At 41.2% G+C, this 19,222-nt stretch overlaps 1 protein-coding gene across 1 annotated transcript in view; it reads left to right on the forward strand.

Moving 5' to 3' along the window:
• The window catches only part of nek7 (NIMA-related kinase 7), a 223,321-nt gene that overhangs the window by 143,474 nt on the left and 60,625 nt on the right, over window positions 1–19,222 (forward strand). Inside the window, exon 7 of the mRNA XM_020927750.2 lies at window positions 6,258–6,365. Coding sequence (XP_020783409.1) covers window positions 6,258–6,365 — 108 coding nt within the window. The remainder of the gene's footprint in view (window positions 1–6,257; window positions 6,366–19,222) is intronic.

Raw genomic sequence — 19,222 nt, forward strand, 5'->3', positions numbered from 1 at the left:
TTTCTATGTAAAGTTTTAACTCACTTTGCCTTAAAACTTTGCAGAGTCCTGCATTAAAACTGCTTCATGTACAGCTCCTCGTTTATTGCGCACATCACTAATAACAGAAAATGTTTCAGAAAGAGTTTCATTATTAATAAAATCTTCGGTGCATTCAGGTTGTGTTGGAGAAATGGAATTCATAGTGAAACTGCACCACAGGCTCCTGCAGCTGGGCTCTTGTTGACATTTCTGTGTAGACTGCTCTATCTGACCCACGTTATCAGAGGGTATAATACTCCCTACAGTAGAAACACAGACACACTTGAATGAACAATATGACAGTGTGTTGAGGATTTAAGTCTCCAGGTCCTGATGGTAAATATAATTAGTTTTTTAAAAAATGTGTTGCAGTATCTATTATTTCAGCAGACAATTCTGATATTGATTCTTTTATGAGACACAGTGCTTCATTAAGTCCTCATGTGTTTTCGATGTTTTCGATGCTTAAAGTCAGGCGTACACTGCAATTTTTGGCCCTTTTTGAGCCAATTTTTCACTTGTGTTTTTGGGATCGGGCCGAGTTTTGTCTTAATCGTGTGTCGTGCTTTTTGTAGTAAACACAGGGTAACAAGAACCGATGAAAACCTCACGACCAGCTCCCAACTGGAAATCGAAGGTCACAAGAAAATCTGAAATCCAGTCGCCTCGTGAGGGTTTCGCTCTGTTGAAGTCGTTCGTACAGTGTGAGAACATGAATCGTGAGCTGTGAACTTTTAAACCCTGAGATTTGGTCGTAAAGTTTGAGCTGGAGCTGAGTGAAACCATCCAAAATATCACACAGTGTTTGGTCTGGAATTAGAGGCTTCAGTGGTCTCCTCCTCTGAGCAGGACATGAGATGAGGAGATGAGGAGGTGGAGATGAGGAGATGATGGAGATGAAGAGATGAGGAGATGAAGATGAGGAGGTGGAGATGAGAAGATGAGGAGATGGAGATGACATGGAGATGGAGAGATGGAGATGAAATGGAGATGGAGAGATGGAGATGAGGAGGTGGAGATGAAGAGATGGAGATGAGGAGATGAGGAAATGCAGATGAGGAGATGCAGATGAGGAGGTGGAGATGAGGAAGTGGAGATGAGGAAGTGGAGATGAGGAGATGGAGATGAAGAGATGCAGATGAGGAGAGAAAATGAGAAGATGAGGAGATGGAGATGACATGGAGATGGAGAGATGGAGATGAAATGGAGATGGAGAGATGGAGATGAGATGGAGATGAGGAGATGTGAGGTGTTGGTGGTAGAAGTGTGAGAGGAGTTCTTGACAGAAGGATCCTGGCAGGTGTTAAACAACAACTCCACCAGAGCCAGTGTTAATGGGCTCACACACAGCACAATGCACTCCTCCTCCTCTCCTCCTTTTATCCCTCTCTCCTCTACAGTCCTCCTCCTCTCCTCTTTCTCTAGTGCACTCCTCTTCTACTCCTCTGATCCTTCTTTCCTCTCTACCAATACACTCCTCCTTTTATCCCTCTCTCCTCTACGGTCCTCCTCTTATCCCTCTCTCCAATGTTGTCCTTTACCTCTCTCCTGATCTTATCTTCCTATCTCTCCCCAAAACAGTCCTCTTCCTCTCCTCCTCTCATCCCTCTCTCCTCTCTACAGTGTAGTCCCGGCTAAAGAAACCTAAGTCTCTGGGCCTTTTCTTCCTCTCTCACTCCTCCTTGTCCTCCTCCTCTTCTTCTTCGCTCCTTCGCTCCTCCTCTCACCCCTCTTTCTCTCTCTCATCCCCTTCTCACCTCTCTCCCTCTGTCCTGTCATCCTCCACTCACTGAAACGTACAAAGACAAACAAGACTTTTTCCAAAAACATTTATCTAAAGAAGAGGGAGATCTAGTCCTGGTTTAGACCTGGTTTAGTCCTGGTTTAGTCTGGTTTAGACCTGGTTTAGTCCTGGTTTAGTCCTGGTTTAGACCTGGTTTAGACCTGGTTTAGACCTGGTTTAGTCCTGGTTTAGACCTGGTTTAGTTCTGGTTTAGTCCTGGTTTAGACCTGGTTTAGTCCTGGTTTAGACCTGGTTTAGTTCTGGTTTAGACCTGGTTTAGACCTGGTTTAGACCTGGTTTAGTCCTGGTTTAGACCTGGTTTAGACCTGGTTCAGTCCTGGTTTAGTCCTTCTCTCCTCTCGTCTTCTCTCTCTTTCTCCCTCCTCTTCTCTCCTCTTCTCCTCTCTTAGTGTCTCCCATCCTCTCATATCTCACCTTTCCTTCCCCCTCGTCTTTCTTCCTCTCCTTCTCCTCTTTTTCACCCCCCCCCCTTTCTCTTCTCCTCCTTTTAACCCCCCCGCTCCCCTACTCCCCTGGTCCTCCCTCCCCTCCTCTGCCTCCCCCTCTCTCTCGCTCTTCTTCTCTCCTCCTCCTTTTCTTTTCCCCACTCCCTCTTTCTTTCCTCTTCCTCCTCTCATTCCCCTCTACTCTTTCTCTCCTTGTCTCCATCCTCTGCCCCTCCTATCTCCCCTTTCTGTGTTCCTCTCTTCCTCCACCTCTCCACGTTCTTCCCTCCCCTTTCCCTCTCTCTCTCTCTCTCTCTCTCTCTCTCTCTCTCTCTCTCCTCCTCTTCACCCCTTCTCTCTTTTGTCTCCCATCTCCCGTTCCTGTGCCTCCCTCTCTCCCTCTCTCTCTCCTCCTCCTCCTCCTCCCCTCCTCATCTCCTCCTCCTCCTCTTTACCCCTCCTCTCCTCTTGTCTCCCATCTTCTCCCCCTCCTTCTGTGCCCCCTCTCTTCCTCCGCCTCTCCACCTCCCTCCATCCCCCTTTCCCTCTGGTCTCTCTTCCTCTCGTCTTTCTCCTCTTCACCCCATTCTCTCCTCTTGTCTCCCATCTTCTCCCCCTCCTGCCTCCCTCTTCTGTGCCCCCTCTCTTCCTCCCCCTCTCCCCTCCCTCCCCCTTTCCTTCCTCTCTCTCTCTCTCTCTCTCTCTCCTCTCCTTTTCCTCCTCCTCTTCACCCCCTTTTCTCGTTTGTCTCCCATCCTCTCCTCATGTCTCCCATCTTCTCCCCCTCCTGTCTTCCCTTTCTGTGTCCCTCTCTTCCTCCACCTCTCCACCTCCCTCCCTCCCCCTTGCCTTCCCCTCTCTCTCTCTCTTTCTCTCTCCTCCTCTTCCTCCTCCTCTTCACCCCCTTCTCTCCTTTGTCTCCCATCTTCTTCCCCTCCTTCTGTGTCCCCTCTCTTCCTTCACCTCTCCACCTCCTTCGCTCCCCCTTTCCCTCCTCTCTCTCTCTTTCTCTTTCTCTCTCCTCCTCTTCCTCCTCTTCTTCATCCCCTTCTCTCCTCATATTTCCCATCTTCTCTCAATCCTGCCCCCTCTCCCTTCTCTTCCTCTCAAACCCACCCCTCTCTCCCTCCTCTCTCCTCCTCCTCCTCCTCCTCCTCCTCTTCCTCCCCCCCTCCTCCCCCCGTCACAGGTGAAGTACATATCCGCTCTGCTGGCTCCGATTAGCTTTAGCGCACACTAACTAACCCTGCGCTGGAGTTAATGGGCACTTAGCAGCAGCCGGCTCATTACACAGGTGTACATTTCAAAGAGCCGCGCCGCTCCGGCCCAAATCACTTAAGACGGACGTTTCAAAGCGCCACTTTATTTTTGTGTTAAATGTAATTGATTTATAGAACGGGCCGGATCGTCGTGCAGTCGGGTTTAACGGCTGATACGAGGACTGGGCTCGTTCCCCCGCCGGGGCCGTGATTAAGATCAGGACAATCCCCCAACGACGGGTTCTGTGGACGACCGGGTTTTTATGATCCACTCACGGAAACGGACAAAGACAAACAGGACGCTTTCGGAATATTCAAACACACTTATTTAAAGAACAGATAGTCTTGGTTTAGGCCTGGTTTAATCCTCGGTTAGTCTCAGTTTAGTCCTGCTTTAGTCCTGGTTTAGTCCTCATTCGGTCCTGGTTTATTTCTGATTTAGTTTTGGTTTACTCCTGGTCTAGTTTTGGTTAAGCCCTGCTCTGGTCTAGACCTGGTTTAGTCTTGGTTTAGTCCCTGGTTTTCTCCTGGTTTAGTCTTGGTCTAGTCCTGGTTTAGTCTGGTTTAAACTTGGTTTAATCCTGGTCTAGTCCTTGTCTAGTCCTGGTTTAGCCCTGGTTTCATCTTGGTTTAGTCCTGGTTTAATCTTGGACTATTTATGGTTTAGTCCTGGTTTAGTTCTGGTCTAGTCCTGAATTAGTCCTGGTTTACTCCTGGTTTACTCCTTGTGTAGTCCTAGTCTGGTCTGGCCCTGATCTAGTCCTGGTTTAGACCTGGTTTAGACCTGGTTTAGTCCTGGTTTAGACCTGGTCTGGTCCTAGTCTAGTCCTGGTTTAGTCTTGGTCTAGTCTTGGTTTAGTCTCTGGTCTGGTCTAATCCTGGTTTAGTCCTGGTTTAGTCCTGGTCTAGTCCTGGTCTAGTCCTGGTCTAGTCCTGGATCACCACTGATTTAGTTCTTGGTTGGACACAGGCAGCAGATGTGACAGATGTGGTAGTGATATTCAGTATTACTCAGCAACAATCATGTAAACTAGGACCAAAACTTGTCTAAATAACACGATAGTTATGATTAGACAAATCAAAGAAAATGACATCAGCTTTATTTTGTTAAATCAATGTTTAAACTGTTAGAAAAGTAGATAATAAACCAGTAGTTTTCTCAAACAGTGCAACAAACTTCAAATGACTAAATGTTTTTCATGAATTGTTGAGATCAACCTTCACTAAAACACTTTAATGTATTTTAGATTTCATTTATGAAGAAAACATGAGTTATATTTTGGAGATTGGTGATATTTTGAGTTTTGGGAGCATGAAAACAGAGCTCAGCCTAAACCTTTAACCCAGTCAGTGATGTTCATCTTATCTAATGGATAATAAAGAAAACAGGCATGAAAACGTCTCACCTTTCATACCAGCGTGTGTCACAGCACGGCAGGTGAAACTTTTTAAAACATCCTACCTGCCCGTCCGCCTCACATCAGCCTTCTCACACTCTCTCCTCCCGGTGTACAGCACACATCGGCTCGGTTCTTAGTTCGCGCTGATTAGAAGAGCAAAAAACTAATCTACAGTGTCGCCCCAGCAGACCTACTCCGACATGTGGGCTGAAGTTTGCCTAATAAAATGCCAAATAAATCTGTGTTTGTCACGTGTGTGTTTGGCTCGGTAAATGTGCAGAGGTTAAATCCCACTGTAAAACCATTAAGAGAATGTAACTCCAGATCCTAACCACTTTCTTCACTTTCTTTACTGTTTTCTGTAAAATTTCAGTAGAAGTTCTCTTAAAGAAGGGGTTCTCAAACTGTGGGTGAGGGTCCAAAAAGAGCCACAGAGTGTGTCAGTGTGGAACAGTTTGCTTGGTTTATTTTAAGCTTAAATGAATGCGAATCAGATCAAATGGAGATAGATTTATAAAAAAAAAAAAAAAAATGAAAAAAATGTGCCAAAATAACTGTAAAATACAAATAAATGTTGAAAATGACAAAGATGGTCTTGATTTGGACTTGATAGGCCATTGTCTCGTTCTTGTCTTGGTCTTGACATTTAAAAGTCTTGGTCTCGTCCTGGTCTCGGGATCCTGTGGTCTCAGACAGGTCTTGGTCTCGGTCCGTGTGCTCTTGCCTACCACACTGGTGCAGATACTGGTGAATTGCAGTTCATTTAGAGAGGACCTGGTCTTATTAACTGAAAGAGACGCCCCAGTGCTCCCAGTCTGCAAAAAAACAAACCAAAGCAAACAAAAAAACATGCCTGAAAAAAGGAAAAGACAGACTGGGATAGTGGCTGCTTCCACATGACTCTCCTCCAAAAACATACCAAAATGACCTGATTTAATCCTGTTCTAGTCCTGGTTTAGTCTCTGGTTTAGTCCTGGTTCAGTCCTGGTTTTAGTCCTGGTTCAGTCCTGGTTCAGTCCTGGTTCAGTCCTGGTTCAGTCCTGGTTTTAGTCCTGGTTCAGTCCTGGTTCAGTCCTGGTTCAGTCCTGGTTCAGACCTGGTCTAGACCTGGTCTAGTCCTGGTTCAGTCCTGGTTTTCAGTCCTGGTTTTAGTCCTGGTTCAGTCCTGGTTCAGTCCTGGTTCAGACCTGGTCTAGTCCTGGTCTAGTCCTGGTTTAGTCCTGGTTTAGTCCTGGTTTAGTCCTGCACTGTGAAGTGTACAGTAGGTCAAATGTAAACGAAACATTTTTCTATAAAGTTTAAAGATTTAAAGCCTCTAACAGTGTCTGTTCCTCTTTGTTTTGTGCAGATATCAAACCTGCCAACGTTTTCATCACGGCGACTGGAGTGGTGAAGCTCGGAGACTTGGGCCTGGGTCGGTTCTTCAGCTCCAAAACCACAGCGGCTCACTCACTCGGTAAGTACTAGTACACACTTTTACACACACACAAGTACTTTCACTTCTATATCTCCTGGAGCCTGAGTCTAACCTTACTTGGCCAAGATTAAAAGTGCACTATGTAACTTTTTGGTTGTGGGTGACAGCACTTGCTTGGAAATGTCATTGCTCTGTTTAGAATGTTCCACAGTGTGACATTAACAGCTCTATTTTACACTTATTCAATTACAGGTGGTTTTATAGCTCAAAAATACTTTGAAAAACAGACATTGTGACTGTGAGTGGGGTCGCCTCTCCACAGATCTGACCTGGAACTTGGTCTGGTTTGGTCTCCATGAAGATAGAAAGGTTAAATGCCATACTGTGAAACATTCCAGACAAGGCCTTTGACAGATCTTCCTCTGGAAAAGTTACACAATGCACCTTTAATCTCAATGAGCCTATATCTTAAAGTTGTTGTATCCGATTTTTACAAAACAAACCAGTTTATTTACTTTTTTTTATAGTGGTCCAAACTCAAATGAGTCTATAAGCACTAGGGGTGTGCAGAAGCATTGAAATATTGATATATTGTATCGCTTAATGTGATGATACGGTATTGGTATCATGGGCTGCTGTATCGATATATCGCCAAGTGTAAATTTTGGTTTATTACAGTTTACAGTTTACAATTTACAATTATTTTGTTACAGCTACAGTTTTGTTGTTTGTTTAGTGAAAGGAAACTCATTTATGCAACACATTTGACATTTTAACTGTTCTGAGGATTAAAATGTTTGTGTTTCATATGAACTTTGCACAAGAATTGGTTTAACAAAGACTTTTAGTGTCACAGCCATGATGTTTTCGATGTTTTGTTGAACTTGTTGGAGTCCACGGTTTGTTAGGATCTTCTGCGTTTGCTCTGCGGATGTTTGAAAGTCGTTTAATTCACCGTTAGTGGTTCTTTTCACTCAAAATACGAAAAAGACATTTTCCTTCTTCCGTGTTTCTATTTGTGCATCCGATAATGCAGCAGGAATTTACCATTATCGGGGAGAAATACGTGAGGTTACACACTGTGTTTGACCACTACCATGTTTCTTGCCTCTGACCAAAATATTTCCCAGCATGCAACGCGGGCTTTTAATAACAATGACGTCAGCTGAAACTCGCCTATACCAGCTACAGTATCCTGGTTTGTAATAACTGGGATACTGAAACCGGTATACTGCGTTTACATGCACCGTGAAGAACCGGGGATACTGATGTGCATGTATACTCACTCACTGACATATCCATAAAAACGAGCAGATGACAGATCCCCAACCAAAAAGTTACACAGTGCACCTTTAAGTACACTTATAGTCAGTGTTGGGGAGTAACAGATTACATGTACCAGAGTTACGTAATCAAAGTACAAATTATGAGTAACTGTATTCAGTGAGTGGTAATTGGATTACAGTTACTTTGTTGAAATAAATGGATTACACTGAGGTATTTTCCTGTTTTCACATTTGGGGCTATTCCCTTTTTTTTTTTTTTTTTTTCTTGGTAATTCCACTCATTGCTGGATACTAAACCAGGTCTAAACCCAGGTCTAAAACCAAGTCTAAACCAGGTCTAAAGCAGGACTAAAACCAGGTCTAAACCAGGTCTAAAGCAGGAATAAAACCAGGACTAAACCAGGACTAAACCAAGCTGTGTGGACTGTGTCTCCTCTTCTTCTATCAATAATATTTTTAATTTGGTTCAGTAAAGTCTGGACTTTTTATTTTCTTTTATCAGACAAAACATCTTATGATATGATTTCCTCATCTTTGCTTCTCTACAACAAATCAAGTAATCCAAACTATTCAGATTACTCACTTTAAGTAATTTAATGGATTACATTACAAACTACATTTTGGGATATGTAATCTGTAATCTGTAGGGGATTACATTTTAAAAGTCACCTTCCCAACACTGGATATAGTTCACATACTCAGGTCCCCGCAGTGTGACTTAAACGCTCCTACACACAGACCGCAGTAATCACTCAGAGTTTGTGTTTCATTAGCGAACCTCCAGACCAGGACCTGCCCCCCCCCCGCCGCCCGTTTGAGCCACTTCCTATTGGCGCGACCCTCGACCCCGGGTGCATTAATGGCAGCGAGGGGCGGCCGGGCACACAGGCGTATTGTGGCGCGCCAATAAAACTGTCTGATGTTATAAATGGGCTTGTTATGGGCACTGATGATGGCATGTTTGTCACGAGGAGGAAGTGGAGTGGAGTTTTTTCTCGTTTTAAAGGTGAGAAGTGCCCGTCTAGCCACGATAATGAAGACAGATCCTAAAAGGGCTAATTGAACACTTAACTAGGTGATAAAAGTGTTACGTTTGTTTTATTATGAAGTTGCGAGGGGGGTTTTTAGCGCCCGCTGTACAATCTGCCAATTTTCATAAAACATTTAATACAGAGAAATGTGTAAAGCTGATTTGAAGTGTCATAAAACAATGATTTGATAGTTTTAGTTCTTCCAGAAAATACAAGGGCCAACCTGCTAATAAAAACCCAAATGTGTTTTAATTTAATTACTGGAAGCTGCTGTTGTCACAATATTAGAATCTCAGACTTGATTTGGATAATCAGGAAAAGACTTGATACTCAATACTGATTCTGATACCACGATAATAATAATAATAATAATAATAATAATAATAATAATAATAATAATAATAATAAAAAAGCTCTTTCTTTAGACAATAGAATGTGATTTTCAACATTAAATGGTAGAACTTTCTTTTCTTTTTCCACGTGGTCTTATATGTGTGTAATCCTCAGTAGTCCATGGGCGTATACTAGTCTATGGGCTCTGATTTGGATCATTTCAAGCCTGGAATTCCTAAATTTTTACAGATAAAAGAGCTGTGAACCTGAAAATTACCACTTCATGACATCACAGGGTGGAACAGAGCATTTTGAGCTTTGGAGGTGTAGACAGACTCAAACAAAACACAACTCCAGGTCTGTTTTTGAGGACAGAACAACATTCTAACACGACTTAAAGCTCACAAATTCCATTTCGGTGGCGACAGTAGATCAGTCGGTGGAGCGTTTGTCCACTGATCCGAAGGTCGGCGGTTGGAATCCTGCTCTCGACTTAAACCTCATTGGTAGAGCGGTCAGATCCCATGACGACGGCGCGATTTCATCTCCCACAGATCGATGTTGACTGTTGTTGCGTCCTTGGGCAAGACACTTAACCCATCTCGGCTCCAGTGTCTGTGTGCGCTGGTGTATGAATGTGGGAGTGAATGGGTGAGTGGTTTCTTCAGGTAAAGAGCTTTGAAGGCCTCGAAGGTGGAAAAGCGCTGTATAAAAATGTGACCATTTACAAGGGTCCATTTTGTGTAACATAGGAGCTTCAAAAAGAAAGTTCTTCCTTCACTCAGAATGTCTTTGTCCTTACAGAATATTTAAGTTACGTTCAGACTGCAGCCTGAAGTGACCCAAATCAGATTTTTTCGCCCCTATGTTCTTGTATCTGATCTTTTAATGACAGTCTGATCAACACAGATCCAATTTTTTTCAAATGTGACCCAGACCACTTGGATATGTGCTCCAAAAACTGATACATATCTGATCTTTTGACATGCAACTTTCATTTTGCACTAACATTTGTGACAGTGACGCATTTTTGTCAACAATTAAACTTCATCTTCTTAAACGTTGATTGGAAGTTTTAAATTGAACGTGACTAAAAAATACTTTGTAAGATTTACTGGGAAAAAAATACTTGTTACAATTTGCACTAGCACTTTTTAAGTCCAGGTCACATTCTCCGACCTACATGTCACAAATGTACACAAATGTTCTTCTCGTCATGTGAAAACTGTGTCTGAACTCCATGTCAGTGAAGCACATCGCAATCCCACCGCTCCTGGCTGTAACTCTGCACCCACACGTTCCTTTCTACGGATGTTGCCGCCACTGCCCCACTAACAGTGTTGGGGAGTAACAGATTACATGTACCAGAGTTACATAATCAGAGTACAAATTATGAGTAACTGTATTCAGTTACAGTTACTGTTTCAGTGAGTGGTAATTGGATTACAGTTACTTTGTTGAAATAAATTGATTATATGGTGGTTTTCACATTTTGGGCTAAACTAGGACTAAAACCAAGACTAAAACCAGGACTAAAACCAGGACTAAAACCAGGACTAATACCAGGACTAAAACCAGGACTAAAACCAGGACTAAAACCAGGTCTAAACAATATGACACTTAACAATAGGGTGGACATAACGGCAAACAAAAGTCTGTTCATGGAGATTTGGGCTCAACAGACAATTTGAACTGAACAAACAAGAATTTTCAGGATGTGGTTGTTACATTCATGTCGTTTAAAAAAAAAAACATGACAATATCAAGTAATCCAAAGTATTCAGATTACATTACTCACTTTAAGTAACTTAATGGATTCTGTTACAAACTACATTTTGGGGTATGTAATCTGTAATCTGTAGGGGAATACATTTTAAAAGTCACCTTCCCAACACTGACCACGAAACACCGGGACCAAAAACCTCGTCATTCTCCTTCAATCTCCTCTTTAAAATCATCTGTTCATGTTCTGACTCCGGTACGACAGCAACTTTAAAATCTCCAGGTGCTCAATGCTGCGTCCATGTTTAGGCGACTTCCGTAAACTCTGAGCACGCTCGCTCGTCGTCGTGTTCTCCATTGCACATGCAGTTCACGTTGGACATCACATTGCATTTAATCACAGTTGCATTTAATTGGAAATGTGAACAAGTTTGCAAGAAAAAATCTGAATTGAGCATGAACCCTGCAGTCTGAACGGAGCTTTATTTTCCTTATGAATTCAATGCAATAATTCAAGTTCTATTTAAAGACGGTGATCAGACCTCAATGCAAACTCCTCTCCTAAAACTTCGAATCACATTTCTTTCTTCTGATCTTTCTAATCTCGTTTGTTTATAGCAGCTCCCTTTTGTGCCCTTGGCCCTCTCCTCACACCCTCCTCACCAGTGCCTTCTCTCCAGCCTGCTTCACACCCCAAGAAAAACCTGATTATTTTCAAGGATGTGAAATAAGAAGAAAAAAAAAAGAACTATATAAAAAAACCACACACACAAAATGGCAGACGGATATAAACGCCGTCATTCGCGCTCTCTCACTTCTGGAAGCCAAGCTGTTTTTGCACAACAGTCTGTTATTGTCGGGGCCTATGCAGAAGCGGAGGAGTCATGTGACCAACCCCAGCCTAAGTACATGTGTGATTGCTCATTAGACGTCAGGCCCACAGCGCCCTCTTTAGGCTCACTGGGGGAAGGGTCACCTGGAACGAGCATGTCAGTGAGTACAGTTACAGTTCTGTGTTCTCGTGTCGTTTCCTCTTCACAAACACACCTGGAGTTGTGTGTGTGTTTTTTTCCACATGTTTAACACACAAATCCTGCACATTTAGACTTAGAGTTCTTCTCTTATAACTGAAAACACCTTGTGATGTCATATGGTGATACAGGAAGTGCTCCTCTGTGTTACTAGTTTAACCTGTCATATGCACTTGAGTTAACTCTTTCAATCTTTCACATTTTCTTTTTTTTGTTTTTGCTACATAAGTCTATTGTTTACTGTGTGCTCCACTGTGTTTTTAAACTCCACACACCTTCACTAGAATCATTTGGATGATTTCAGCCCTTGAACCTCTGCTGAACTAAAGGTAAAAGGAGCTGTTCACTTGAAAACTACCACTTCATGACATCACAAGGTGTAGAAGAGCATTTTGAGAAGATTTTTTGTTATTTATGTTATGATTTCCCTAATATTATATGTTCCATCGTAAAAGAATGTAAATTTCTAACTTGCTCAAAATATATACATAAAATTCAATTTAAATAAATAAAATAAAATAAAAAAAAAAAAAAAAAATTAAAAATTAATAAATAAATAAATGGAATGAAATTAAATGAAATGTAGACCGACTAATACTAAATTACTACTTTCCAGGCATGTTTTGATGACATAACAGCTTTATAATTCGAATAAAAGCTCTCAAGTCGGCTTGGTGTGTGATATAGGACCTTTAAGTGTCAGTTTGTGTGGAAAAAAAATGTAAAAGTACAAAAATACAAGAAGAAGCAGTGAGTTTTTAATGTATTTTGCTGAACTAAATACAGAAGAACAACCATAATATCAATATAAGTTCAGATTTAAGCCACACAAATGATTTTAAAGCTACAATATTGTTAAAAAAAACACGAGGTGCAGTAAATAAAGAGTAAAACATAACACTTGAGTGCTCACTTTGCATCTGTAATTGAACTTTTACTGCTTAAATCTGATTATTTCACCAAAAATAGTCCAGATGTGGCAGTAGTCCTGGACCTGGTGCCTCCACAAACCCAGAAGAGCAGAGGTGGAGGTGGGCGGGGCTTAATGAGGCCTGTAACCCCGTGTGTGCACCCTGGCCCTGACCTCTGACCCCGTCCCCCGCTCACCTGTCAGAGCGGCGGGTGCTGCTCTGACAGGTGCTCTCGTTTGTTTGAGGTGACAGACCCTCACCTCTGCCACGTTCACACCTCCTCCCTCACCCCCCCACCCACCCACCCATCGTACATCCGCTTCACTCTTTTGTCTTCTCTGTCTCTCTCCCTCTCCTTTTCTCCATCTATCCTTCTCTTTCTCTTTCCCTTCATTTCTCTCCCCCTCTCTCTCCTCTTCCCTTCTCCGTCTCCTCTCTCCCCTTTTACTCTCTGTCTCTTTCCCACATCTTTGTCTTTCTCTATCCGTCCCTCTCTCCTTTCTCTCTTTCTTTCTCTCCCTGCCTATTTGGCTTGTGTCTACCCTCCTCCTTCACTCTCTCCCTCATCTCCCCTTCCCCTCCTTATCTCTCCCTCTCTCTGTTTCCTTGTTCCCTCTCTCTTTCTCTCTCTCACCCACCCTGATTTTTTTTGTTCTGTCTCTCTCTCTCTCTACTTGTTTTCTCTCTCTCTTTCTCCATGTATCATTCTCTCTCTCTCCTCGTTCTCTCTCTTTCTTTCCCCATCTCTCTCTCTCTCCTTAATCTCTCTTTTTGCTTTTTCTCTTTTATGTATCTTTCTCTCTCTCTCCTCATTCTTTCTTTCTTTCTTTCTCTGTGTCTCTCTCCTCATTTTCTCTCTCTTTTTCTCTCTCTTTCTCCTCATTCTCTGTCTTTCTTTCTCCAAGTCTCTCTCCGCTCATTTTCTTTCCCTCCTCATTCTCTCTCTCTCTCTCCTTAATCTCTCTCTCTGTTTTTGCTTGTCTCTTTCCCTCCCTTCTGTCACCTCTCTCTTTTTCTCCATGTCTCCCTCCCACCTTTCCCCCTCTCCCTCCCTCACTCTCATTCTCTTTCTTCATTCCCTCTCCCTCCCTCCGTCCCTCTGTCTTGTCGTCTTCTGTCGTGGCGTGGTGGTGACTCTTCCTCTTCCTCAGCTGCAGACTCGGGGCTCGGGGTGAAGGACGAGGGGGGAGAGGTGTGAACTGGAGTTAAAAATGAACAGAGGAGCCAACAGTTTGTCAGGAGGAAGAATAGAAAGAACAGAAAGAACAGAAAGGAGAGAGGAGCTACTGACAAAGCAACAACTCAAAAACAGAGCACAGAAGTGAGGGGCTGGAGGAGCTGGAGGAGAGGAAATCTCAACATGGACGCAGAAGTCTAGAACTCTAACCTCTACAGGAGCTCCGCTGTTTTACACATGGATCATCTCCTGCAAACATATCAATACTTAAAGCTGCACTGTGTCACTTTTTTCAGGTGTGAGGTCCACAGTACGACCTGAAACGGATCCAGCTTGTATTTATTATATGATGGGAGTTTTTATTGCTGAGAAACACCACACAAAATCATCATTCTTACACGTCTTGGCCTGGCACTGTGGAACATTCTAGGTTAAAGCTCTCATCTCCATAGAGACAAGCAGAAAAGTTACACATTTCACCTTTAAAACACCTTTATACAAGAGGTCGTATTAAAACAATGATATGATGATTGACAGGACACAGGGCTATTTCTTACATTAGGGTGAGTTGTTGTACAGTTGTAGGGAGTATTATATGTTACATAAGTGTGAGATGTTGTACAGTTGTAGGGATTATTATCAGTTGTAGGAAGTATTATCTGTTACATAAGCATGAGTTGTATAGTTGTAGGGAGTATTATCAGTTGTAGGGATTATTAGCCATCTTCAGCAGCTTCGTGTGTATAAAAGTTCAAACATTATGAGACTTTTCTGCCAAAATCATCCTGTAAATCATCTAATTACTTCCAATAAAAAGGCCGATCTCAGTATAAGTATCTGCACCGATATTTGAAACCAGTATCAGTCTGGAAACATCCCTCGGACTTACATTTCAATACCAGGAAGTTGCCAGTGGAAAAAAAAAAAAAAAAACTGACAGTGTCTATCAATGCTACACAGTTTTATGTAGAGACTGAAGAAAGAAGAGGGAAGAAAATGGCACCCGCAAGTAACAGCGAACCGACTACGAAAGATGACAACATGACAGAAAGAGAGGAGAGGAGAGAGGGAGGAGAGGAGGAGGGGAGGAGGAGGAGGAGGAGGAGAGGAGTCGCTGTCTGTGTCCCTGTAATGAGACCACAGCAGCAGTGAGCAGTGGGGTCTGGGCGTGAGGATGACAGCTGCAGCCTTGACGCGCACGCTCCCCGCGCACACACACACACACACACACACACACACAGCACACACATGCACACACACACACACACACACACACACACGCACATGGACTCACGCCGTCGCCTATACACATACATTAGCGCACGGATACAGAGACGAGCGGAGGAGAGTGAAAACGTGCACAAGTTTTACAGACAAAAATGCAACAATGAGTCAGTGATGGCGGCGAAGAGAAGTTACAAGAGAGTTTTTGAAAGAAATACACTTTGGGAGGGCTGCGGAATTAAACTACTGTACTTTTCGGACTATAAGACGCACTTCAAATCCTTTAATTTTCTCAAAAATTGACAGTGCGCCTTAAAATCCTTATGTACCCTATTTGTACAGTTGTAGGGAGTATTATCTCTTACATAAGAGCGAGTTGTACAGTTGTAGGGAGTATTATCTGTTACACGAGGGTGAGTTGTACAGTTGTAGGGAGTATTATCTGTTACATAAGAGCAGTTCTACAGTTGTAGGGAGTATTATCTGTTACATAAGAGCGAGTTTTACAGTTGTAGGGAGTAGGGAGACGGCAATGTGCCACTTCTAGTCACAACTGAACAACTGAGTCACTGTGAACACGCCGACAATCCGTTGGTCCCAGACAGCACCCTCCCTACACGCCACAACTGAACAAAGCCCAGAGTCACCGTGAACACCACAAACAAACAAAACCACTCACCCATCACACTGTTGGGTTTCATTTAAAGTCCCACGGGGTTTATTTGTGAAAAAAATTCTAAAATAGACCATTTAATGACAGTGCACTTTATAATCCAGAGCACCTAATAGTGCCGAAAATACGGTATTAATTCTGGTTGTGCTTATTGACCTCGAATCGATTTTCTGTGGTACATGGCGCTCAAAAATCTGTCATAATGCTTTAGTACGTATTTGGTAAACTACAAAGCAAACTATGTTGAAATCAGCACTTCAGTCAGCAACATTTCAGCATTTCTCTCTCTAAAAAAAAACAAAAACACTTTGTTATTGATCATTTGCGCAAAACTTACAAATTGAAAACAAATATATGCTACAAATATGTTCCTATTTTTTGTGCGGTTTTGCGATGTATTAAACATAAAATGAATAAAATAAACTTTGAACATGAAATACGGCCTAGAAAAACATAAATGTGTCCAAAATGAACTATATATTATATCCAGCTGTTCTACAATCTCTTTCTATTAAAAAAAAAAACAAAACAAAAAAACTGTTAACTTGAAAAGTACCACTTGATGACATCAGAAGATGGAACAGAGCATTTTGAGCTTTGGGGATGTAGACAGATCAATAGTAGAAAGTTACTCAAACATGTGTGAATGAAACAAAACACAACTCCAGCTCTGTTTTTGAGGAGAGAACATTATAGCCCATTATAGTCCGTTTTGTGTCATACAGAACCTTTAAGGAACGATTATTGTAAATGACATTCTACTGAACACACACATCAAGCATTTTATTTAGAATCAAAGTTGAGTTTGTCGTCTTTGTACAACATTTTCCAGCTTCTTTTCACATAATTAAAAGTTGAAAACACACAAAATTAACCTTTACAAAATCACTTTAAAAATACTGATCTTTACTTTGCCAAATAAAAGTACAAAAACACATTTAAGTTGTGCGTCGGAGACAAAAGTGGCCTTGTGTCTGTCTGGATCCAGTTGGCACTCATCAGTATAATGCACCTGTAATTAGCACCTGTAATGAGAAGGGTGTTAACAATGAGGGAAGGAAGAGAGGAGCACCTCAGGGAGCCCAGGCTGTAAATAATTATTATCATCAAACTCATTACAACTACAGACTCCGACTGTAACTCTGCTGCTGGAGACTCCGAGGGGACCAGGACGGTTTACACCCACTTTTTACAGTTTCATTTGGGAAACATTTTGAATCTTGTATGTCAGGTCTTAGTTAAGTTTTGTACATTTACATCAGTGTGTATGTCTGCAGTGTGGTTTGTGACGGTGCGTTCAGGGGCGGCGTGTTTACTGAGTCTTTGGTCGTTAAATTAGAAGCGTTTGACCAGTGCCTTAAACTTTTCTTGTTCTCAGTATACGGACATCACACACTCCAACAGCAGAGGCTCTCCTTCCTTCTACAGTGGGTTTAAACCAACTGGATTTCAGCTTTGAGTCATGTGAGGCTCATTCTGCTTTCTGATTGGATCATCCACCGTCATATATGTCTCATACACAGCAAAAAGTGGAGTGTTAAAATTGACTCACACAGAATCAATTTCTCAGAGTTTATATGAGTCCAGTCTGTTCTAGAGTTAATTTAACATTTTTGGAAATGTTAATTATGTAACACTGGACCAAAGTTCCTGTTAAACCCCGAAATCCAGAGTTACATTAACGTTTTGAGAGTAAACGGATAACACTTTGTAGAGTTATTCTGATTTAGCTAAACAACACAGAGAGTTTTGTTTTATTTTATCTTTACTTTATTTTGTTTATTTAAGATGAAATTATGAACAAAACTGGTTCAAACTGGTCTTCTCTCATGGGAGTTTGAAGTGGTGAATGGGAGGAGCCAAATTAACACTAAGAAAAGTTGAATTAACACTAGAGGAAGTTGAATTAACCTCAACAACATCAACTCTGACAAATAACCCCGACTCAAACCCCCATTTAATTTTCAAGTAGTTAAAATAACACTTTTGGTGTTAAAAACAACTCTGAAATATTTAACCCTCCAGTTTTTGCTGTGTACTGTGGTCCAAAGAAAGAAAACTGATCTGACGAAGGCTGTTTTACTGAAAAGTTATTTAAAAATTGTGCATTGTTTCACTTTTTTGGATAATCGTGTCAAACCAAAACACCAAACAACTTCCACCATGTCCGATTTTTTTTGTAATTAAGTATAAATCAGTGAGGATGCATCCATACTGATACTGGTATCGGATACTGGAGCCGGTTCGGTATCGGTTCCATGATATTGGTTAAGCCGTTATCCTTGTTAGGCCTTTAATTAAATGCATTATGATGATTTACAGATTGATTTTGGCCTAGAAAAGGGCTGGGCCACATGAGAAACAGAAAATATTGTGGAGACCAAAATGCTTAACTCAATTCTGCATAATATGGTTTATAAAAATCTGTAAATATCATTGTTTTGATGAGCTGCTCAGCCTGGGAAGAGTTTGTTATGGCAAGCAATGAAAAAGTGAGGTTGCCTTAAAAATGCCATAAAAAAAAAAAAAAAAAAAAAAACACCTCTAAAATAAAAGCAGTGCAGCTTGAGGTAAAATGATCAAATATGTTTATTTTGTAATTCCAGATTGTTTTAAGTGCACTGGTCAGAGTCGACCATAGGACCATATGTGGCTCAGGTTTGATCTAGAACGTCTCATAATGTTTGAGCCTTTACTCCTCCTGTTCAGTCGATGTTCAGTCGTGATGTGAAGGATTAATAACAGTTACAGAACATCATTAGATTTCTTATGTAATACGTTTTCCCTCCCAACATTGGCACTGGTTAATATCGTGTATCAGCAGATACTTAAAGGTATCAATACTGTAATGGAACTGAAAAAGCTGGATCAGTGCAACATGTTTACCTCACAAATGACTAGAGTTTGGGCATCTCTATTAAACTGAAAATAAAAATACAGTTCCTTCTAAGTCTGTGCAAGTAATTTCATTTTGATTGTGATTTCGATTTGTGTCAAACGATCTCCAAAACTCATAATCGAGCTGAAATTAAAGCATAATATAGTTTCTTTTGGGATTTTTATTTAATTTTATATATATATATATATATATATATATATATATATATATATATATATATATGTGTGTGTGTATATAAATAAGTATATTTATTTATTTTTTTTATTTTATTTTTTTATATAGAGACTGTGGAACAGCTGAATATTTTTGTATTAAGTTTATTTTGGACATATTTATGTATTTCTGCCTTATTTCATGTTCAAAGTTTATTTTAGTACAGTTGATAGCTAAGGTCAATTAAATACAATCCAGTTAAGGTTAATGTAAAAATTGTGCGCTGTCCCTGTCTCATAAAAACAAAAACAAAAAATAAAATAAATTTAAAAAAGTAAAAAAATAAAATATAATAATAATAATAATAATAATAATAATAATAATAATAACACATTTTATTCATTTTATGTTTTATACATAACATTATCACAAAACTGCTCTAAAGTTCATATGTGT

The sequence above is a fragment of the Boleophthalmus pectinirostris genome, unplaced genomic scaffold (genome assembly GCF_026225935.1).
Source record: "Boleophthalmus pectinirostris isolate CB_2022bp ecotype Guang Dong unplaced genomic scaffold, ASM2622593v1 HiC_scaffold_7, whole genome shotgun sequence".
NCBI classification, from domain to species: Eukaryota; Metazoa; Chordata; class Actinopteri; order Gobiiformes; family Gobiidae; genus Boleophthalmus; species Boleophthalmus pectinirostris.